The 24,705-nt window shown below is 46.4% G+C and overlaps 1 protein-coding gene across 2 annotated transcripts in view; it reads right to left on the bottom strand.

Annotated features, from left to right (window-relative positions):
• Positions 1-24,705, bottom strand: part of LOC141162424 (NXPE family member 4-like) — an 87,534-nt gene that overhangs the window by 15,459 nt on the left and 47,370 nt on the right. For both annotated transcript variants that reach the window (XM_073648534.1, XM_073648535.1), the window contains exons 3-4: positions 18,871-19,592; positions 18,269-18,330 (exon numbers count right to left, since the gene is read on the bottom strand). In XM_073648534.1, the coding sequence (XP_073504635.1) occupies positions 18,269-18,330; positions 18,871-19,592 (784 nt within the window). The remainder of the gene's footprint in view (positions 1-18,268; positions 18,331-18,870; positions 19,593-24,705) is intronic.

Here is a 24,705-nt window from a genome sequence, read left to right as displayed (position 1 = left end):
CTTGGCCCCCAATAACTGGTTAAACAGATCAGGAATCAATGGCAGTGGGTAAGGATTGCGTACCGTAATTTTGTTAATCTCACGAAAATCCAGACAAGGACGTAAACCGCCGTCCTTTTTTTTTACAAAAAAAAATCCAACCGCCACAGGAGACTTAGAGGGCCTAATGTGACCGGCGGCCAAACTTGTCTGTATGTATTCCTCCAAAGCCTTCCTCTCAGGAATAGTAAGGTTAAATAAACGACTTTTAGGAAGAGTCGCTCCAGGGACAAATTCAATAGAACAATCATAGTCTCTATGGGGAGGCAAAACCTGCGATTCCTTCTCAGAAAAAACTCTCCAAAAATCCTGAATAGGAACAGGCAATTCTCCCCTATCCAAAGCTGCAATACGCCCGTTACAACACTTGTCATAACATTTATGGCTCCAGGATTTAATTTCACTGGTAGACCAATCCAGTACAGGATTGTGCAATTTTAACCAGGGCAAACCCAATATTACTGGAGAAGGCAAGTTATTCAACACTACCAAATCCAATTTCTCATGGTGAACACCATTAATAGTGAGAGGAAATTCACTGACCTTGAGAGTAATATTCTTCAAAGGGGAGCCATCCACAGAAACCACAGCAATGGGGGATGATAAAGGTTCAGGTTTTAAATTGAGTTTTTCCACGAATCCCCCATCAATAACATTCAGTGTAGACCCGCAATCAACAAACACCCGAAATTCCATTAATTTTTCCTGAGCAATCGTGGAAGCAGCTAAAAATATACCCTTGGAATTTAAACAGGCAATACGGGCGTGACTGACCATTTTTTTTTCTTTCTTCATACGAAGCTCACAGCCTTTAATCAAATGACCAGATTTCCCGCAATAGAAACACAAGCCTTCTGAAAAACGACGGTGTTTTTCTTGAGAGCGAGGTGCCACCGATCCAATCTCCATCGGTTCACCACTGTTAGTACACACATTATCATAACCAGAAACTGACATAGCAGAGGATTTGCTCTCATTAACCCTTGCACGCAGTCTCCTATCCACCCGTATAGCTAATTGCATAGCCTGTTGCAAATCCTCAGGTGTAGGATAAGCAATTAGCAGGTCTTTAACCTTTTCACTGAGCCCAGCAAGAAATAGACTTTTCAGAGCAGAATCGTTCCACCCTGTTTGAGTGGACCAACGACGAAAATGTGTACAATATTTTTCCATATTACCTGATCCTTGTTTTAAACGTCTCAACTCAGTCTCAGCTGATGCGACACGGTCAGGATCATCATATAATAGTCCTAAAGCAGAAAAAAAACTATCCACTGATCTGAAGCATGTATCACTAGGTTGCAAAGAAAAGGCCCACTCCTGAGGCTCTTTGCGCAAAAGTGACATTATGAACCCTACGCGCTGGGATTCATCCCCAGAGGACTTGGGTCTCAAACGAAAATACAATAAGCAAGCATTTTTAAATGAAAAAAATTCTCGATGTTCACCAAAAAATAAATCCGGCAAACATACCTTAGGCTCCAAGAAATGTGCTCCAGGACAGTTACTCACGTGCTGACGGAGCTCGGCCACTTCCAGAGAGAGTCCCTGCAGGTGTTTAGCCAAATCCTGAACCGACACCATGATGGAACAAAAAAAAATCTTTCCTTAGAGAATTTACTGGCTGGACTTACTGTTATGTTCTGCTACCAAAGCTAAGGAAAGAGAGGAGATCTGTCCCTACTATAAGACTCAACTGAATCCCTACGATGTAACAGGGAACCTGATCCTGCGATCAGACCTGCTAAAGTCCTAATCTAGTCTGTACGGAGACCTATAGATTTGGGGAGGGAATCCCTACAAGTACTAAGGACTGGGAGGAATATGGGACACCTCCTAACAGAAATAGTAGCAGACAGACGAACAAACAAAATAGATAGAACATAGAGGTCCGTAGACCAAGCAAACTAACAGAGTTAGATACAGAGCACAGGCTAGCTAGAAAAAAGATATACAATGAAGTCCAGCAAAGCCAGAAGGGCGGAGCAGGATTAAATAGGCCAACAAGGTCATGTGACCAGCAAAGGAAAAAAAAACCTAACAGCAAGGTTCTAACAGTCGGTCTGCTTTATGGCCCTCAGGGCCTCTTGTAGGTTTAGTGCATAGTCCCTTATACTCTCATGCGCTCGCTGCTTGCACCCGTAGAATCTAAGCTTAATCTCGGCTGAGGTGCGGGTATCAAAGGTGTCCTTCAGCCGGGTTAGTATCCCTGCGACAGTCTTCCTCCCAGGTGGCCAGGACTTTACTTCCCTTTTGGCTGCCCCGGTTAGTTGGGCCACCAGGATGCTCACTTTTTGCTCTTCTGTGAGGGGGTACACCTGGAAGAGGCTATCCAGCTTTTCTCTAAAGTCATGCAGGGTATGTGACTCCCCTGAGTACTGGGGTAGCCAAGCTGCTCCCGGGATATAGGGCATGGTGAAGGGCATAACTGCAGCAGCGGTAGCGCTGGCGGGGTTTGAGGCAGTGAAGCTCTCCTCCGTATCCGACATCTTCCTCCCCCCTAGTGGACCGTGGCCTACCTTGCGATGATCCTGTTCCGTAGGCCGCGGCTCCGCAGTGGATCGTCAGGGTTGAGGACCTTCCGTCGCGCTCCTGTGACGTCGGCGTCTGCTGGGCTCCTTCCAGGACCTTACGCAACGTCCGGACGTGAGGCAGGGCTTCAGTTCTCGCGCGCTTTCGGAGTCCACGCCCCTCTTCTTCCCGCGCGGCGTCCTCAAGATGGCGTCCAATGGCGGGAAAACTCCACGGATGGCGGGAAGAAGGTCGAAGATGGCGCCGGATGGCGGGAAAACTTCGCGGATGGCGGGAAGAAGGTAGAAGATGGCGCCGGATGGCGGGAAACCTCCACGGATAGCGGGAATCTTCACCACTGGTAAGTTTGAACAGTCTTTGCTTTTCAGGCACGCAGTACCCGGTGGTTGCGGGCACGAAATCCTGCCGACTACGCCAAAGTTGACGCGCCCCTGGGCCTGTGTCGCGCTGCGTTGCGCACGCGGGAGCTTACCCGGAGCCGGATCTGTTGAGGGTTGTAGTCTCGTGGCGGTGACCCGGTCCGTGCCCAGGGAGTCAAACTGGACGGCAGTAGATGTAGTACGACTACGCCACCCGTTGAATGCAGCTTATGGAGCTGCCGCTGCAGGACAGTCCGCTGAGGCCGGTGGATGGATGGTGCAGCGGGGATGGTATAACCCCCAATGGGAGGGGTATGGCCTCAGGGCAGCCGACGTGGATGATGGGGGTAGCAGGAACCACTCAGAGACGGTGCGGTGTAATTCAGGGTCTTTACTGGTAACAACGATAGACCCTCCCGGAGTACTTGCTAGCGAACGGGGCCTGGTCAGTCCTTGAGCAGATGGGATCTCCCCTGGCCAGGCGGAGTTGTAGGCCTCCCAAACTGACTGTACTCTTCTGGCTACCTTGCTAGAAGCGGATATAAGTAGCCCACGTCCCTGAGTGTACCGTGTGGTGCTCACCCGTATGGCCGGTGACTCGGGGCCTTCTAATGGCTTCCGCTCCACGATGGCGGTGCTGGTCCCACGCGTGTGACCGTGCCTTCGGGCTTCTGGGCCAGAGGACCTGAAATCCTCTGCCGGACGGTTTCTGCTGCTGGGTAGGAGTTAGTCCCCACAGCCTCGGACTCCGGGTCCGGTAAGAAATCTTCTCAGTCAGGGCGAGCTCTGTAGCTGCCAGCCCCTGACTCGTTGTAACACTGCTCCCCACAGAGCTCCTGATGTTTCTTGCTATGCTGCTTCTCTTCTCTACTCTTGTTCTGTCTTCTTTCTCACTAACTCTGCCTCAGCCCCGGGTTTATATAGGGGAAGTCCTTCCCCTCCCAAGACTGGGCAGGAGGTGTGGCATGCACAGGATCCCTGACCAAAGGACCTCCCACCTGCTCTCAGACGTAATATCTCTATCACTGTGGCAACCAGACCCCTGGGGTGTCACACAAATTTCTCCAGCCTGTTAGATATTAGAGGGTGAACGGCAGCGCAATGGATCAGTGGTTAGCACTGAAGCCTTGCAGCACTGGGATCCTGTGTTCAAATCCCAGCAAGAACAAAATCTGCAAGGACTTTGTATGTTCTCCCCATGTTTGGTGGGTTTCCACCTCAGTAAAAAAGCAGCCATAGAGTGTCCTGGAACCTTCCCACACACAATTCTAAGACAGGACTGCTTCTCGGCAGGGTCGGATGGTCCCACCAGAGAATCCTCTGGTGTGCCCTGGCTTCTACATCAGGAGAGTTCATGATAGCGCTAACTTTGCAGCTGCTATGGGGCTCTTGAGCGGGGAAGAAAGGTGAGCCTTCAGAATCAAATCCTCTGGTGGGCCCAATGTTTTTCAATCTGAAACAGCTTCTCATTGGGAGTTGTATTTCACCACAGCCATATTCTTTAGCTCGGTGAAAAGACTGGCATAGAGAGAAACCGTATCTACTCCAGCTGTCATTTCTCCGTCACCAGGTTCCGCCCATTGTCACACACGACCATGCCTGGCTGCATGTTCAGCGGTGAGAGACACAGATCAAGCTGCTGTGTTACAGCTTTCAATAACTCTGCAGCGCTGGGCGGTTTGTCACCTAAGCATTAAGCATGTTATCTTCAGCACAGCCTGTTGCCGCTTGGCCAAGGCAGTGCAGCAGTGCTTTCAGCTTGTGACTGATGTGATCACTTCGGAGATGGAGGAGGAGGTGCAGGAGCTGAACAATGTGATTACATTGAGGTTACATTGGCGACTCTGTTTTTATACTAAAGAAAGATCCTACTGTTTTTTTTTACGTTATTTTTTAAGGCAAATGCATTCACCGGGAAATATCATTTTAACACTTTACAACCTTATCTGGCAATGTGGTGTGTGACACATCATCAGACACATCCTGTTTCATTGATGATGAAGGGACTCTGAAAGACACATAGAGCAGGGCCAAAGTAACGAGTACGACATGTTCCCATTAGAAAGGAGAGGGTCTAGTATACAGTTATAGGGTATGCAGTGAGTCTAACGGCTGACCAAATTTAGGAAAAACCCCACTAAGAAATTAAAGACACATAGAGCAGGGCCACAGTAACGACAAATTCCCATTAGAAAGGAGAGAGTCTGCTATACAGTTATAGGGTATGCAGTGAGTCCAACGGCTGACCAAATTTAGGAAAAACCCCACTAAGAAATTAAAGACACATAGAGCAGGGCCACAATAACGACAAATTCCCATTAGAAAGGAGAGAGTCTGCTATGAATAAGGATCTACGTATCCGAAATGCGTAAGCCGCTGTACTAGTGTTGAGCGAACATGCTCGACACTGCTCGGTACTCGCCCGAGCATCGCGCTACTCGGGATGTTCGGCGAGCACCGAGCATTTCCGGGTTACTCGGGCGGGAGCTCGGGTCTCCGCCCTGCATGTTTGGTGCTCTTTACAGAGCCAATGAACATGCAGGGATTGCCAGCCAGTCACTGTAATGCCGCAGCCATGTTGGTTGTGGGCATTACATTGATTGGCTGGCCGCACAGCGTCACCTCAAGTATTTAAAACCGGGCGCCGCCATCTTGGCCACAGACGGCTGGGATTAGACAGTGTAGGGACAGCGCTGCTGAGCTAGGGAGAGATCTATACTGCGATATAGTTAGTGTAGGGTCTGTAAAGGCTGCCAGATCAAACAAACAGTCCTTCTCAGGACTAATATCCATCCCAGATATCAGGCAGGCAGGCTGTATAGGAGACGCAGTGGTTATACCAGCAAACGCTGCATTACAGTCCTGTGTGCTCTTGTTGCTGAAATTGCTGGACTTAGCTTCAGGTCTCGGGGGCCAGTAAAAATCCTTTTTTTTCATCTAAATCCTCTTTTTTTTTTTCCCTCCTTCACACTGTACAAATACCCATATTAACCTTTTGGTGTCCCCCCCCCCCACACACAAAAAAAGTGTGTCTGTGACAGTTCAGACACAAATATATTTTTTTAAAAGAGTCTGGTGTAGGCCAGAGAAATAGAAGTGTGGTTTTGCAGTTTCATGGTTCAAACCTCTGTATTATCCACTTTTGGGCCATTTTTACCTAAAAAAAAACAGTTTGAGTGTGTCGCTCACTATTCAGCGGCAAATATATCTATTTAAAAGAGTGTGGTATACACCAGTAAATTATAACTGTGGTTTTGCCGTTCCACGGTAAAAAATCTCTATTATACTGCTTTTTTCTTTTTTTGCTCTAAAAAAACCTGAAATAGAGTCTCCCTGATTGTTCAGACACAAATATATTTGTTGAAAATAGTCTGGTGTAGGCCAGAGAAATAGAAGTGTGGTTTTGCAGTTCCACGGTTCAAACCTCTGTATTATCCACTTTTGGGCCATTTTTACCTAAAAAAAAACAGTTTGAGTGTGTAGCTAACTGTTCAGCTGCAGATATATCTATTTAAAAAAGTCTGGTATATGCCAGTAAATTATAACTGTGGTATTGCCATTCCTCGGTAAAAAATCTCTATTATCCAGCTTTTGGTATTTTTTCTGTAAAGAAAAACAGTAATAGTGTCTCCTGATTGTTCAGGCACAAATATATCTGTTGAAAATAGTCTGGTGTAGGCCCGAGAAATAGAAGTGTGGTTTTGCAGTTCCACGGGTCAAATCTCTGTATTATCCTGCTTTTGGCATTTTTTGCCGTAAAGAAAAACAGTAATAGTGTCTCCTGATTGTTCAGACACAAATATATCTGTTTTAAAGAGTCTGGTATACACCAGTAAATTATAACTGTGGTTTTGCCGTTCCACGGTAAAAAATCTCTATTATCCTGCTTTTGGCACTTTTTGTCGTAAAAAAAACAATTTAATGGTGTCTCCCTGATTGTTCAGACAAATATATTTGTTGAAAATAGTCTGGTGTAGGCCAGAGAAATAGAAGTGTGGTTTTGCAGTTCCACGGTTCAAAGCTCTGTATTATCCACTTTTGGGCCATTTTAACCTAAAAAAAAACAGTTTGAGTGTGTCGCTCACTGTTCAGCCGCAAATATATCAATTTAATATTGTCTGGTATACCCCAGTAAACAATAACTGTGGTTTTGCCATTCCACGGTAAAAAATATCTATTATTCAGCTTTTGGTATTTTTTCCATAAAGAAAAACAGTAATAGTTTCTCCCTGATTGTTCAGATTGTTTAAAAGAGTCGGGTGTAGGCCAGAGAAATAGAACTGTGGTTTTCCTCTTCCACGGTTCTAATCTACTTTTTGTTACCCTTTTTCCATTGATAGTGCGAGTGTAAGCTCTTTTACTTCCTTTACAATGGGCAAGGAACAAGGCAAGGGACATGGAACTGAACGTTCTGGTGATGGTGCGTGCAGAGGACGGGGCCGTGGCCAAGGTGAAAATGTGCCACAACCAACAGCCACATCTTCTCGCTCCCACTTCTTGACCGAATTACTAGGGAAGCACAGAACAACACCAGTATTGCGAACTGATCAGTGTGAACAGGTTATTAATTGGATAGCAGATAATACTTCCAGTTACCTGGGCACCACCACCTCCGGTCTGTCTTCCACACGCTCAAATCTTAGTAGCTCCTTCCTCCCACCATGCCGAGTGTCGTCAGACAGAAACTGATCCCACACTTGGACACTCTGAAGAGCTGTTCACTGGTCCATTTCCAGATTTGTGCCCCTCGCCTGCTCCGCTTGAAGTGGTGGAAGAGGATATCCCATGTAGCGATGCCCAAGTATTTGAACAGCCACGGCCACAGGAAGTCGACGCTGGCAATTTGTCACAAGAGGTGGACGATGGCGAGACACAATTGCCAGGAAGTGAGGAGGAGGATCGTGGTGCGCAAGTGGAAGAGGAGGAGGTGGTGGATGATCTAGAAACTGACCCAACGTGGTGGAGGACATGAAGAGCGAGGCCAGCAGCACACAGGGTGAGGGAGGCAGAGTACCCCAACAGGCAGGAAGAAGCAGTGTGGTGGCCGCACACAGAAGGCAGGCAGCAGTTCCCCGTAACACTAACACGAGGGACGTTGCCAGTACAACCTGTAGGTCTTCCAGAGTCTGGAATTTTTTTAAAGACTCTGCTGATAACCCCAAAAAGGCCATTTGTACCACCTGCCATGCCAGCATCAGCAGACGTGACAAAACTACCAGCCTGACCACCACCAGCATGATCAGGCACATGGCAGCAAAGCACTCGACTTTGTAGGGTGAACCGCAGGGTCCACAACCAGTGTCAGCGGGTGTCAACACTGCTTCTTCCGCTGTTGTGCGTGCAATAGAACCCCCTGTTGTGTGTGCAAGGCAATCCCCTGTCCATACTGCATGCAAAGATGCCTCCTCCTCTCAGTCTTCACTTGTTATGGCAGTTTCTCAAGAAACAGCATCAACATCCACGTCCCACCGCAGCATTCAATTGTCCATATCCCAGACCTTTGAACGAAAGCGGAAATTCGCAACCAACGCCCCAGAGGCCACAGTCCTAAATTCGTACATTTCACGACTGCTTGCGTTGGAAATGCTGCCTTTTAGGCTGGTGGAGACGGAATCCTTCCGCAACCTTATGGCGGTGGCAGTCCCTCGGTACTCGGTCCCCAGCCGACACTATTTTGCCCGGTGTGCCATCCCCGCACTACACAAGCACGTGTCCCAAAACATCTGCCGTGCCCTCAACAACGCAGTTACTGGGAGAGTCCACCTGACAACGGACACGTGGACAAGTTCTTGTGGCCAGGGACTGTGCATCTCCCTGACGGCACACTGGGTAAACATAGTGGAAGCCGGGACCCAGTCGGACCTTGGGACGGAACACATCCTCCCCACACCGAGGATTGCGGGCGCTATGTCAGTCAGAGTTGCCCCCACAGTGTACAGCCCCTGCACATCATCCTCCTCCTCATGTTCAGCCTCCATCTCTGATATCACCACATCAGTTACAAGCTGGAAGCACTGCAGTACTGCCTCCACCAAGCGGCAACAGGCTGTGCTGAAACTCATAAGCTTAGGTGAGAAACCTCACACTGCTTGTGAGTTGTGGACAGCTGTGAAAGAGCAGGCAGATCTGTGGCTGAGACCGCTGAACCTACATCCAGGCATGGTCGTGTGTCACAATGGCCGTAACCTGGTGGCGGCTCTGAGGCGAGGCGAGATCACGACGTACCATGCCTGGCTCATGTGCTTAACCTCGTGGTTCAGCGGTTTCTTAAATTGTACCCTGAGTTGCCAGATCTGCTCGTCAAAGTACGCCGCCTGTCAGCTCATTTTTGCAAGTCAGCTACAGCTTCCGCCACCCTTGCTGTGTTGCAGCAGCGATTGCAGCTTCCGTCACACCAACTGGTGTGTGATGTCCCCACACGTTGTAACTCTACCCTCCACATGTTGCAAAGGATTTGTGAGCAGAAGAGAGCAGTTGTGGAGTACCAGCTGCAACAAGGCCGTCGATATTCAGGTCAGACTCCACACATAAGACCTCAGGAGTGGACCTGGATGTCTGACATATGTACCATCTTGACAAACTTTGAGGAGTCCACCAAGATGGTGAGTGGCGATGACGGCATCATTAGCGTCAGCATTCCACTTGTCTGTCTTTTGCAACGCTCTCTGCAGAGAATTAAAGAGGAGGCATTGCAGCCAGAGTTTGAAGAGGTGGATCAAGAAGCCGTAGCGGTCGATTACACCCAGCCCAGCCTCATCTCATCCCAATGTGCATTGGGGACAATGAGGGAGAGGAGGAGGAGGAAGAACAGGAGCTTGTATCATGCGCTGTACACGGTAGTACCTGTACAACTGTCATACCGTTGGTTCAGCATGGGTGGCCTGAGGACAGGGGGGAGGAGGAGGAGGAGGAGAAGGAGAGCATGGTCAGTCATCATCTTGGTGAGGAAACGGAAGTCTTGCCCGTTACCAGTCTGGCACGCATGGCTGACTTTATGTTACGATGCCTTAACCGTGACCCTCGCGTTGTCAAAATGTTGGGTGACAGTCATTACTTTTAGACCCCCGCTACAAGGACAACTTTCACTCTCTTATTCCTGAGGTGGAGAGGTCTACAAAAATGGGGCAGTACCAGAAGGCCCTTGCTGCAGAACTGTTAAAAAAATTCCCATCTGAACACGCTAGCGGCAGAGGTCACAGTTCGTTGCCCAACCAAGGTGTACATGCGAGAGAGACGCAACTCCAATCCAGCAGATGCAGGGGAACACTGTCAACATTCTGGGACAGTTTTCTCAGACCCTCCCTTCGGACAGACCCTGAGGTGCGGGGTACTCTCACAAGAAGTGGAAAGTTTCAAAAGATGTTGAGGGAGTACCTTGCCGACCGTACCAGCATCCTCCGTGATTCCTCTGTGCCTTTTAATTATTGGGTATCCAAGTTGGACACTTGAAATGAACTCGCTCTGTATGCCTTGGAGGCCCTGGCCTGCCCTGCCGCTAGCGTGTTATCGGAGCGTGTTTTTAGTGCCGCTGGGGGAATTATAACTGATAAGTGCACTCGACTGTCAACTGACAATGCTGACAAGCTGACCCTTATCAAAATGAACTAGGGCTGGATTGGGCCAGACTTCTCATTACCACCAAATGACAGCAGAGTAACGTAAAGTCAAATCCACTGTGTTATTTCAGGAGGTGTATTCACATGCACCACTTCACACCCACACATGGGTATACGCTTCCTCATTTTGGCTGTTTTATGTTCTTCTCCTTATCCTCAGGCCCCACCACCACTATACCACCAAGGTGACCGTGGTCCGTGTTGCCATTATTGAAAGTTCCTCCGTCCTTATTTTTGTCAGCTTTTGCTTGGAAGGCATAAGCAAAGACTGTGGGAGACCCACTCCCCAATAATGGGTATAATGTTTGTAATATGCTGTACTGCATGGCTCTTGTAAGGGGCATTGCAAGTTCCTCCGTCCTAATTTTTTGCAGCTTTTGCTTGGAAGGCATAAGCTAAGACTGTGGGAGACCCACTCCCCAATAATGGGAATAATATTTTTAAGATGCTGTACTGTATGGCTCTTGTAAGGGGCATTAAAACCGTCTTTTTAAGCTACTGTGACCTCCACCACTTTTCCAAGGGGCATTAAAAGCATCTTGTTATGCTACTGGGACCTCCACGTCTCTTCTGAGGGGCATTAAAAGCGTCTTGTTAAGCTACTGGGACCTCCACGTCTCTTCTGAGGGGCATTAAAAGCATCTTGTTAAGCTACTGCGACCTCCACCACTTTTCCGAGGGGCATTAAAACCATCTTGTTAAGCTACTGTGACCTCCACCACTTTTCCAAGGGGCATTAAAACCGCCTTGTTAAGCTACTGGGACCTCCACGTCTCTTCCAAGGGGCATTAAAACCGTCTTGTTAAGCTACTGGGACCTCCACGTCTCTTCTGAGGGGCATTAAAAGTGTCTTGTTAAGCTGCTGGGCCCTCCACGTCTCTTCTGAGGGGCATTAAAAGCGTCTTGTTAAGCTACTGCGACCTCCACCACTTTTCCAAGGGGCATTCAAACCGTCTTGTTAAGCTACTGTGACCTCCACCACTTTACCAAGGGGCATTAAAACCGTCTTGTTAAGCTACTGGGACATCCACGTCTCTTCCAAGGGGCATTAAAACCGTCTTGTTAAGCTACTGGGACCTCCACGTCTCTTCCAAGGTGCATTCAAACCGTCTTGTTAAGCTACTGCCACCTCCACCACTTTTCCAAGGGGCATTCAAACAGTCTTGTTAAGCTACTGTGACCTCCAACACTATTCCAAGGGGCATTAAAACCGTCTTGTTAAGCTACTGGGACTTCCATGTCTCTTCCGAGGGGCATTAAAAGCGTCTTGTTAAGCTACTGCGACCTCCACCATTTTTCCAAGGGGCATTCAAACCGTCTTGTTAAGCTACTGTGACCTCCACCACTTTTCCAAGGGGCATTAAAACCGTCTTGTTAAGCTACTGGGACCTCCACGTCCCTTCCGAGGGGCATTAAAACCGTCTTGTTAAGCTACTGGGACCTCCACGTCTCTTCCAAGGGGCATTCAAACCGTCTTGTTCAGCTACTGCGACCTCCACCACTTTTCCGAGGGGCATTAAAACCGTCTTGTTAAGCTACTGGGACCTCCACGTCTCTTCTTAGGGGCACTAAAAGCGTCTTGTTAAGCTACTGGGACCTCCACGTCTCTTCTGAGGGGCATTAAAACAGTCTTGTTAAGCTACTGTGACCTTCACCACTTTTCCCAGGGACATTAAAACCATCTTGTTAAGCTACTGGGACCTCCACGTCTCTTCCTAGGGGCATTTAAACAGTCTTGTTAAGCTACTGTGACCTCCACGTCTCTTCAAAGGGGCATTAAAAGCGTCTTCTTAAGCCACTCTGAACTCCACAGCTCTTCCAAGGGGCATTGAAATGTTGTCTTTAATTACCTCCAACCTCCACGACTCTTCCAATGGGCATTGCATTCCCTCCTAATTTTAGTCAGCTTTTGCTTTTCAATGCAAAGCCGAAAACTAAGGGAGACCCACTCCCCAATAATAGGTAGAAGGTTTTTAGTACGCTGTAATCCACGTCTGTTTCAAGGGGCATTGCAGTTCCTCATAATTTTTGGAAAGCCTTCCATTCACTGCTTAGGCCAACAGTGTACAGGAGACCAAGTTGCTATAAATGGAAAAAAACGGTTTAGTTAAGGCCCTCTGACCTCCATGTCATTTCCAAGGGGCATTGGAGTGCCTCGAAATTTTTGGTAGGCATTGCACTCACTGCATGACCTATAACTGTGTAGCCGAACTGCTCCTTTTGGTACAGAAACATATCCTACAAGACATGTGTGGTTGACTGGCCTGATATTGATGTGAATGATCCCTGTTCCTCCTGCTCTTTCTCCTTTGCCACCACCTCATCCATCATTTATCACCTGAAGCTTTGTTTTAACGGGAGTCATAGAACTGGGATAGTAGCAGGAAAACATCTAGCAATCCTCGGAGGAGGTAGGATATGCGCCAAAACGCTGACCACCTCAAGCCTAGCCGCTACTACATACATGCGCTTGCATTCCAAGAAAACAAAGCAGACGCTAACTTCTATCATCATCATCATGCTCCTCACCTTGGCACTCTCAACTCCCCTGATGGAGAAGCCAGGGCCCACCGGAGGAGTCTGGTTCTCTTGTGGGCTCGTCCAATGCTGCCCTAAAGCAGGCCGGGCTAAGAAAAGTGTGTGGGGGGAAGTTGACAGGTGAAATAGGGGCGGCTGGGGACCGTTTATGGACACCCGGCTGCCCCCAGGCTCCTGGGGACCGTGTGTGGACACCCGGCCATGGTGCGGCTGGAGACCAAGTATGGACACCCGGCCATCCCCTGGCGGCTGGGGACCGAGTGTGGACACCCGGCCGCCGGGCGGCTGGGGACTGAGTATGGATACCAGGCCGCCAATGCAGTCATGACGTGATGGCCAGATTCCGCCTCCACATACCTAAAAGGCCCAATTTCAAGTGCAAGCAAGCAGTATGGTATTGCAGCAAGGAATGGGGGAGGTACAATTGAACACTGCTCTGGGAGAAGGACTTTCACGGGGATAGTTGCAAGTCTGCATCTTCTGATGCGGCATGGATCACTTCTGATGGGCACACTTTTAGGCAGTGACCTGGGTGTCAGAGATACTTCCAGGGGTCTTCCCCATGCTGTTCCCATGTCTTTTCAGCACTGTATGCATGTGTCACACAGCACATGGCCAGATAAGGTTGTAAAATGTTAAAATGACATTTCCCGGTGAATGCATTTGTCACGGTTGAAAGCAATACAAAAGTGCAAAAATGCATAAGAAATGCTACTTGTTAACATAGCCCAAGGTGTGGAGGAGTATTTTTTGGGAGGGTTATTTATTTTACCTTATACACAAGTCTTTACCCTGGAAAGGAACTTCCTTAACATATTTCACAGGAAAGCAGTTTCAGTTTAGTTTTTGAACGTTTTATTGTGAGCCTGTAAAAGTGGCTTAATACCTCTGACCACGTTGTTGACAGCAGTGACCTGGGGGTCAGAAATGCTTCCTGGGGCGATCCCCATGCTGTCCCCATGTCATTTGAGCACTGTCACTATCGTTTTGGGCACTTGTTATGCTTTTAAAAGACTACCGGGGGTGCTGCCGCAAAAATGCTCGGGTCTCCCATAGACTAACATTGGGCTCGTTGCTCGGGTCGAGCACCCGAGTATCACGGCGAGCTCGGCCCGATCTTCGAGCACCCGAGCATTTTAGTGCTCGCTCAACACTAGTAGTGTGGCCTGTGGGGCGTTGGCTGCATATTTGCGCTTGCGTTCCAAAGACTGGGATATGGATAACTGAACGCTGCTACTTGAGATTGCGCAACGACAGGTGCAGGGCAGGAGGCATCTTCGCAATGCACCATAGACAGGGGATTGGCTTGCATGCACAACAGCGGAAGAAGCAATGGTGCCACCTGCAGACACTGTTCCTGGACCCTGGGGTTCGGCCCACAAAGTCGGGTGCTTTGCTGACATGTGCCTGATCATGCTGGTGGTGGTCAGGCTGGTCGTTTTGCCACCCCTGCTGATGCTGGCCTGGCAGGTGGTGCAAATAGCCTTTTTGGGTTATTGGCAGAGTCTTTAAAAAACAACCAGACTTGGGAAGACCTATCAGTTGTACTGGCAACTTCCTTTGTGTTGATGTTATGGGGAACGGTTGCCTGCCTTCTGTCTGCGGCCACCACACTGCTTCTTCCTGCCTGTTGGGGTGCTCTGCCTCCCTGCCCCTGTGTGCTGCTGTCGTCGCTCTGCATGTCCTCCTGCCAGGTTGGGTCAGTTACTATATCATCCATCACCTCGTCTTCCACTTTCGCACCCTGGTCCTCCTCCTGACTTTCTGGCAATTGTGTCTCATCATCGTCCACCTCTTGTGAAACTTTCCCACCGTCGCCTTCGTGTGACCGTGGCTGTTCAAATATTTGGGCATTGCTACACGCGATCTCCTCTTGCCCCTCTTCAAGTGGACCGGGCGAGAGGCCCGAATCTATAAATGGAAACGTGAACAGCTCTTCAGAGTGCCCAAGTGTGGGATCAGTTGTTTCCGGGCACTCGGCATGATGAGAGGAAGGAGGATCAGAGTGAGGAATATGCGGTCCAGACTCACGGCTACTGAGACTTGACTGTGTGGAAGACAGGGTGGTGGTGGTGGTGGTGGCTAAGTGACTGAAAGCATTATCCGCCATCCAATGAACAACCTTTTGACACTGCTCTGGGTTCAATAGTGGTGTGCTGTGGTTCCCTAGGAATTGGGACAGGAAGGTCAGGCGAGAAGATGTGGGTGTTTGTTGTGGCACAATTTCGGCTTGCCCACGGCCTTCTCCTCGGCCTCTGCATGCACCATTACCATCACGTCCAGTTCCCTGTCCCTTGCCACGTGCCTTGCCCATTTTAAATGGAGGACAGTATCTTCCACGCTCACTACAAATGACTGAGTTTGGAGCGAACTTATATGTGATCCGTGTGATGGAGAAAACAGAGTTTTAAATACCTGGCCTGTAGATAAGTAGTTTAACAGCAAACTGCGGTGAATTGCTTCACTGACACACAAAGGAAATTTTTAATGGAGGCCAGAAATGGCAGTATTTTCTGACAACGTATATGTGATCCGTGTGACGGAGAAAACACCGTTTTAAATAGCTGGATTTCTAGCGCTGTAATATGGAAAGGACCTGGCTGTATTCTGCAGTGCCAACAAGCAAATGGGGCAGAAAAACGGTGTTCTCTGGATTGCTTTTTAAGCAAATAATGAGGATTAAGATCCAAAAAAAATTATTCCTGGCCCCTGAGACCTGGGCCTTTGTATAGAAATATCTAACAGCAGCAGAAGGCAGAACTGGAATGGAGCCTCTTGTGCTATATGCACTGCAGTCTGCTATATACACTGCCTGCCTGCCTATATACACTGCAGTCTGCTATATACCCTGCCTGCCTATATACACTGCCTGCCTGATATCTCTGCAGATGGATTAGTCCTCAGAAGGACTGTTTGTTAAGATGGATATGTGTAATGTACGGTTTTTCTCCTACACTACCTAATACACAAGCAAATCTCTCCCTAGCTCAGCAGCTGCTCTCCCTACACTGTCTGATCCGGAGTGACTGTGACGAGCATGGCGGTGCCAGGTCTGATGTAGAGCCGATGATGCTGTGCGGCCAGCCAATCACTGTAATGCCACAACCAACATGGCTACGGTATTACAGTGCATGGCAGGCAATCCCTGCATGTTAGAGCGCCAAACATGCAGGGAGGGGACCCGAGCTCCCGTCGAGCAACCCGGAAATACTCGACGAGCAGTAGCGAGCATGCTCACTCATCACTATCTATTAGCTATCATCTATTATCTATTATATATCTATTATCTATTTATTATCTATCTATTATTTATCCATCTATTATCTGTCTATTATCTATCTAGTATCTATCTATTATATCTATCTATTATCTATCTATTATCTATCATCTATCTATTATCTATTATCTATCTATCATCTATTATCTATCTATTATCTATCTATCTATCTATCTATTATTTATCTATTATCTATCTATCATCTATTATCTATCTATTATCTATTTATCTATCATCTATCTATCTATTATCTATTATATATCTATTATCTATCTCTCTCTTCTCTATTATCTATTATCTATCTCTCTATTATCTATTATCTATCTATTATCTATCTATCATCTATTATCTATCTATTATCTATCATCTATCTATCTATCATCTATTATCTTTCATCTATCTATTATCTATCTATTATCTATTATCTATCTCTCTATTATCTATCATCTATCTATTATCTATCTATTATTTATCTACGGTATCTATTATCTATCTATTATTTATCTACGGTATCTATTATCTATCTATTATCTATCTATCATCTATTATCTATCATCTATCTATCTGTTATCTATCTAGCTATCTATTATCTATCTAATATCTATTTATTATCTATCTATCTCTATGTATTCTTCTATGATTTCCTCGGTAATGTTAGTGAATCAGGAAGTTTATCTTTCATCTCCGGATCACACAGATGAAACTAATTTATTTGTTTAGGGAACACTGTATTGTTGGACAGATGGAAATTGGAACTATTCTGTTTGCTAATCAATGGATAAAAAAGACATTGTTTCTGCTAACACTTTATATCATGTAGAAGGCAGGACGACACCCAGCAAACACAATGGAGAGGATTCTAAAAACATTATTTATTAATAACTATTAAAATATCAAAAGGGAAAAAATAAAAACAAACACGCTATCCTACTCGTTTCAAGCACTAAGGCTCTTAATCAAATATCCCTTTTGATACTTTAATAGTTACTAGTAAATAATGTTTTTAGAATCCTTTCCATTGCGGTTGCTGTTGTCGTCCTGCCTTCTTCCTGATCATTTTCACCCATGGTCTCTCTGTCCATTCACCGCACCCTTATTAGATTGAACGATACCTGGACAGGGTGAACTGATGTGACTTTTTTTTTTTTAATATATATCATGCCTAAATGTCTTAAAGGGAATCTGTCAGTAGGTTTTTGATATGGAATCTTATAACAGCATAATGTAGAGACAGAGAGCCTGATTCCAGTAATGTATCACTTACTGCAGGGTTCCCCAACTCCAGTCCTCAAGGCCCACCAACAGGCCATGTTTTCAGGATTTCCTTAGTATTACACAGGTGATAATTGCATCACCTGCACAGGCAATAATTCCATCACCTGTGCAATACTAAGGAAATCCTGAAAACATGACCTGTTGGTGGGCCTTGAGGACTGGAGTTGGGGAACCCTGACTTACTGGACTGCTTGCTGTAGTTTTGATAGAATACTTGTTTTGTCTGATGTAGATGTAATAGAGCTAAGACTTCTGGGCTGTGTATATTCCCGCCCACACCCCTTCCTGTGTACACTGTGAATTGTCATCAACCTGCCAATCAGTGGTAGAGGCGGGGTTACAGAGATTAACTGGACTGCCTGGCAAGAGACATGTAGTCCTGCAGTGATAATCTCCTGCTGATAACACACTGATTGTTTTGAAACTATATCACACATCCTATTAAGTGACATATCTTTGGAATCACCCTCTCTTGCTCTATATTATGCTACTCTCAGATTAAATTGCAAAAACCTACTGATAGATTCCCTTTAATACACGTTAAGTGCTGCCAGTCCTACTCCAATTAATCAGTTAATTGACCAAAGAATCCACTTAAGCTAGAAACAAGTACAATCTAACAAATGACTTACTTCCACAATCGGTAACCACAACGGTCTCCAAACTTTGGGCCATTTCCACCCCAACATTAGACCTTTAAGAAATTATTAAGATACCAGTCGTTCCATCAATATTATGAAAAATAATAATAAACCATTGTTAAAATAGAAATAAAAAGATTGTGAAATTATTCCCAGGGACCTCCCAGCTGTGGCATTGCAAAATTTGGGGGATCACAAATTTGACATCACAAAGGGTCGAGGCTCTATTATGTGAAGATCCAAGCCATTTTCCCTAAGAGGTTGCACCCGTAAACAGCGTCAGTAAAGGGGAGGGGCTTAAATTTTTGTAAACCCCTCTCCTCTATTCTCTACCTATACACTTTTGAGGGGTCAAGAAGATAAATTGGCCCATGGAGCAGTTGGGTGACAATTAGACTATATAAATGACATTAGCCCAGTGAACAGCATCCCAAACTGCTCTTCAAGGTCTTTTCATGACAAACCTCCCTTTTATGCTTTGAGGGAAATGGCTTGACTCTTTCTGGCTTTGAATGGGTATTTTATAGGCACAATAACATCTTTTAGCTCTGTAAGTTATCACTCAGAACCTGATGAAAGATTTTAGATCATACCTTTGAAATAGTGACTTCTCCCCCGATGTAAGGTAGGACACGTGTAGGTCCACAGCCCTCATGTTATTCAGACATTCACATGGAAAGTTCTGAGGCTTGATACAGTAGAAGACTTCTTCGTAAAGCTCATCTCTGTACTCGCACACCTTTTTGGTTGTCTTCAACTGGAAACCGCAGGTAGAGATAGCATCCTTGCCTAGGTATACATATCTTCCTTGGAAACCAAGAACCCCAAGACTGGCATGTCGTGCTCTCCAGAGAGCTGCAATTGCTTCACTGGGATGCCACAGTCGAATGGAAACCTTGGCTTGACCATCATCGACCCATTGTAATGGAAAATGGATATGGTAAGATCCATTTTGAAAGTCTTCCACTCTACCAGACACAGCTGCTCCAAGAGTTGGAGAAAAGAGTCTTGATCTGATGAAGTCTCCTCCATAGGCCTTCCGGATACCCTGGTGATCGTACATATCAATTTGTACCACAAGGTCTTCTCCAAGACAGTACCTTTCCTTTTTGTTGACTATGGACACCTTACTGTTCTTCCCACTCGTGCTATTCTTAAAGTCTTTAAACGTAATATTTGGAATGATATTTTGGATTTTTTCAAAGACTGAATTAATTTCTGACTGAAGATAAAAATGTCTCACTTCAGTCGTAGTTACATTCTGTTCTATCTTAACAGAACCACGACAGTTTCCGATGATGTATCTAAGGGAGACCTGCAAATATGAAAGAAGAAGAAGGCTTAGACACCACAGGACTGAGATTAACATGACCACTTGATATAGGGTTTACACTGCTTTATTGACCTATTGCATACTATGCGAGGTACAAGGGAGAAATACAATGGGGCTAGTTGGTTCAAGTGTCACCACCATGTCTGATTTTGATGAAACCCAATATGGGACTACTTTACTGTCAAAATCTACCAGTCAAATTGAATGTCCTCTCCTCTATACACAGTTTTGGCATCTGTATATTTTCGGCACCAATTTATGCATGGAGTAGAAGGTGGGACTGTAAGCCCCTAGGGATGTGATTGTGCCTGTGTTGATAACAACTAATGCAGGTCCAGCTTGTTAATAACTACAAATAAAGTTGGACGTCATCTCTTCTATAAACAATTTTGGGTTGATGTCAACCTCTTAGTATCATTTTGGGTATTGTAGGCACTCGGCATAGCGAACTGTAAAGGAGGATGGTAAGGTAAGATCTCTCTCTCTTGATATTCAACATGTCCAACGTATGTCGAAAGAATGTTGGCTACCCATTTTATGCACGTTAGAAGGTCAGTTCCCCTGAAATGAATGTCCACCTCTTCACTCTATTGTCTGTATGGACGGTAAAGAGGCACAGAAATGCACCTTTGAAAACTCCATAACTGCACATTTTTTTTCTTTTTGATTTGCTCCTCGATTATAGTTTCAACTTTAGATAAATGTACCTCTCCTAGAAGCTCATGCTATCAGGTGGACCTTAACATCTCTCCACCACCTTATTGGCACCATTATACACTAAGCCATGTCCCTGTTGAAATTGACACATTTCACGATAAGTAATGGGTAAGGGCACTTGGTCAGTCTATGTCTTCGGACTACTACTGCTCTCCAGTCTCTGCTAGAAAGGCTAAGCTCTGGAGGAACATACAGAGTATTATGCTTTGTCCACCTAAACTCTAATGTTATTTGTTCTCTATTCTCTGTACATTGATCTTTGATTTTTCCAGGGATTATCCTTCTATTCTTTTTAAAAGTTTAGTCAAGATGATTGTGAGGGTGAATTGTGTCAGTGTAATTTATCTTCCTGGAGGTTATATGTGTCTCCATGGCATTTAGCGTGATTAGGTTACAACGACATTGACTTTACTGTACTGCGGGATATTTGTAGAATTGACTATTATGCATTTCCGTTACATAGGTATGTATGCCATAGTTTATGTGTAACAGTGTTTGTAATGGATGTTAAATATAGAACGTCTCCTCCTTAGAGCTGCGTGCAGGTGGCACGTGGGACATTAAGTCACCAAAGATGTTACTGTGTCAAGAGTTGATATCACCTAACTGAAAATTGGTTTCATGTCAAAGGCGAGGTTGTTTGTATCTCTAAAGTGGTCTGTCTGTGTAAAGATGATAGTGTGACACCAGAAGGTAGAATATTTGCAGGACTCACAGTTAGCCACCAGGTACCGCTGACCTGGACACTGGAGCGGAGTCCCGCGAATTGATCCGATCATCTCTAATTGAAACTGTTAACATTGGAAACTGTATTTGGTCTTGTAAATTGTATCCATTGTTGATGAAGAAAAATGGATGTCAAGATGCAGATGAAAAATCATCCATTTCTTTTCTGGACAAAAATCAGTCGATTTTTTTGTATGCTAAAGTTGATAGCTTTCGGCAGATTTCCACCCCTTTGAACATAGAAAGGTAGAGTTGGAAGGGACCTCCAGGGTCATCTGGTCCAACCCCCTGCTCAATGCAGGATTCATTAAACCATCTCAGACAAATCTCTGTCCAGCCTCTGTTTAAAGACTTCCATTGAAGGAGAACTTACCATCTTCCATTGACACCATTGTCTTTATGGAATTTAAGGTGGCACCATAATCCACCACATATGCCAGAGCCTTTGTGACGTCACAACTGTTAAATCTGTCCCCTAATTATAGTTTCAGTTTTGGATACATTTATGGTTCTTAGAAACTCATGGACGATAGCACTCCTCCACCATTTTATTGCTGTGATTACGCACTAAGCCATGTGCCTACTGAGAGGAACATGTTTCATTGTGGTTCTCCTGAGGAAGAAGGTTTCTAAGTTCAAAATGCTTTCAAAACGAAATTAAAAGCATATTGACATCTCTACATCATCTTTTGATCTACTGGACCAGCAGCGCAAATTTACCAACTTTGTTCCACTACTTTGTTGCCGCATTTCATCATATGTAATGGGTAAGGGTTCTGGGCCAGTCTAAACCCTCCCATACACATTACAGTAACGTTGACCAAAGCCACCGATATCAATGGATTCGGCCAACAGTCTGATGTGTATGAACTGATGATGTAGGGGTAGAGAAGGGTCTACCATGTCTTATTTCAGACAACTGAGTCTTTTGTTCTCCTTGACATAAGCTGCCATTGGATATGCCTGACAGCAGCTCTCTTGAAGAGAACACAGGAGCATTTGGAGAGAGTGCTCCTCTGTATGAGAGAGATGGGCAAACGATGGTTTGGGGTACAGCCATCCAAGGCATATGGCAGGCTTAAGTCTTTTGATTCTCACTTCTCTGAGGTCTCAACTAGAAGAGCAAAGCTCTTGAGGATCATATAAAGACTGTTGGGTTTGCTCCACCTCCATGCTAGAGCTGTTTGCTCTCTTTTTCCATACCTTGAACTTTTGATGATTTTACTGAGGATTGTCTTTCTATTCTTGGTTATTTATTTACCTTTTGAAAAAATGTTTAGTCAAAGTAATTGTGAGAGGTTCATTGTACTTGTGTCAGTCATCACCCTGGAAGTGATGTTCGTCTCCTTGGTTTTCGGTGTGGTTGCGTTACGACAACATTGACCTTTTTGTACTTTCATTGCGTTTAGTAATCTTAGTCCGCATTATGCCATAAATTACTTGTAATGGCGACTTAAAGTAATATGGTCTGTACAATATATAATGCAGAGTGTCCCGTCCTCGGAGCCGCGTACAAGAAGGTGAATGGAGAAAAACCAACTCCGGGAAGCTCCAAGTTGTGGGCACTCTGTGTGCCACCACATGCTGCTCTGTATGGCACCGCAATAGAGAGATGTTTTCTTCTAGGAGCAATGCTTACGTACCGTAACATGGCGTCCAAATATTTTTGATGTAATAAAATGTCACTATATATCTTGGAGGTTGTATACAGCTGTAATACAGCAGTGTGCATGAGCCTTAAAGGGAACTTGTCGCATTGGACATGTGGTCAGGTTATAGAGCGGGAAGAACAGAGCAAATTGATCTGCAGTTTGTGGCAAAAGATTTGTTACAATTTGTAATTTTTTTCATCTTCTACTCATTCAGATTTTGAGAGTCCAGTGGGCGGTACTTCTTACTGATTGACAGCTTTACTTTATATTCATCTATATATATAATCGTCTTATCCCGTCTGTCTGTCTGTCTGTCCTGGAAATCCCGCGTCACTCATTGGTCCGGCAGCGGCCAATCAGCCGCGGCCGTTAGCGGCTCATCTGCAGGACGGAGCTCAGCAGCGATGCAGCCGGGAGATGAACGGTGCGAGGCGTTCATCTCCCGACCGCCGGCGGCGCTGACCTCCATGCGGCTAGGGTGTGAAGGGAGGACCGGGGAGCGGCGCTGCGGGTCGGGATACTTCTGCTGCGAGCGCCCGCTCATGTCCCGGGTTCTCGCAGCGGAAGTAGCCGCACAGGCAGCGGCGCTCCCCGGTCCTCACCAATACGATTCGCTGATTGGTCGCGATCTCTCGCCGCAACCAATCACCGATCTTGGCGCAATATTTAAACACCGCTGTACTGATTGGTCGCGGACGCTATTTAAATGTGGCGCCCAAATCGGTGATTGGTCGTGGGTAGCGTCGGCGACCAATCAGCACAGCGGTGTTTAAATGTCTCTGCAAGATCGGTGATTGGTCGCGGCCGCTATTTAAATGTGGCGCACAAATCCCGCGACCAATCAACGATTTGGCTGCCACATTTAAACACTGCTGTGCTGATTGGTCGCGGACGCTGCCCGTGACCAATCACCGATCTTGGCGCCACATTTAAACACCGCTGTGCTGATTGGTCGCAGACGCTGCCCGCGACCAATCACCGATTTGGGCGCCACATTTAAATAGCGTCCACGACCAATCAGCACAGCGGTGTTTAAATGTAGCGCCAAGATCAGTGATTGGTCGCGGCCGATATTTAAATTTGGCGCCCAAATCAGTGATTGGTCGCAGGCAGCGCCCGCGACCAATCAGCGATTTTGAACACAAATGTCCGGACCTTAGTAACACCATGCAGCTACTGTCGGGAGATCAGCGGCTAGCGTGTCAAGGGAGGACCGGGGAGCGGCGCTGCGGGTCGGGATACTTCTTCTGCGAGCAGTCGCTCATCTCCCGGCTTCTCACAGTGGAAGTAGCCGCACAGGCAGTGGCGCTCCCCGGTCCTCACTAATACGATTCCGATCCCCGGTCCTCACCAATACGATTCGCTGATTGGTCGCGGTCTCCGCATCCGACCAATCAGTGATCTTGGCGCAAAGTTTAAACAACGCTGTGCTGATTGGTCGCGGCCGCTGCCCGCAACCAATCACCGATTTGGGCGCCACATTTAAATAGCGGCGGCGACCAATCACCGATTTTGGCGCCAAATTTAAAACAACGCTCTGCTGATTGGTCGCGGACTCCAGCCGCGACCAATCAGAGAGATTGGCGCCAAATTTAAACACCGCTCTGCTGATTGGTCGCGGTTAACGGTCACGAATAATCAGCATTATTGGCGCCACATTTAAACACCGCTCTGCTGATTGATCACGACCGCCGGTCGCAACCAATCAGCATTATTGGCGCCAAATTTAAACACCGCTGTGCTGATTGCGCCCGGTCGGCCACATATATATTCTAGAATACCCGATGCGTTAGAATCGGGCCACCATCTAGTACATCAATAAATAAATAAATAAACAATTTTTATTTTTATAGCGCCAACATATTCCACTGCACTTTACAATTTTAGGGGAGGGCTTGAACAGACAAAAAGACATTACAAAATAAGCATAACTCAGATATTAAAAGGAGTGAGGGCCCTGCTCGCAAGCTTACAGTCTATGAGGAAATAGGGGGGGTGGA

This window comes from Phyllobates terribilis, unplaced genomic scaffold (genome assembly GCF_046119375.1).
Source record: "Phyllobates terribilis strain yellow unplaced genomic scaffold, ASM4611937v1 Scaffold_9__5_contigs__length_417890890, whole genome shotgun sequence".
NCBI classification, from domain to species: domain Eukaryota; kingdom Metazoa; phylum Chordata; class Amphibia; order Anura; family Dendrobatidae; genus Phyllobates; species Phyllobates terribilis.
The sequence above is the reverse complement of the archived record's forward strand: the minus strand, read 5'-3'. Positions and strand labels throughout refer to the sequence as shown.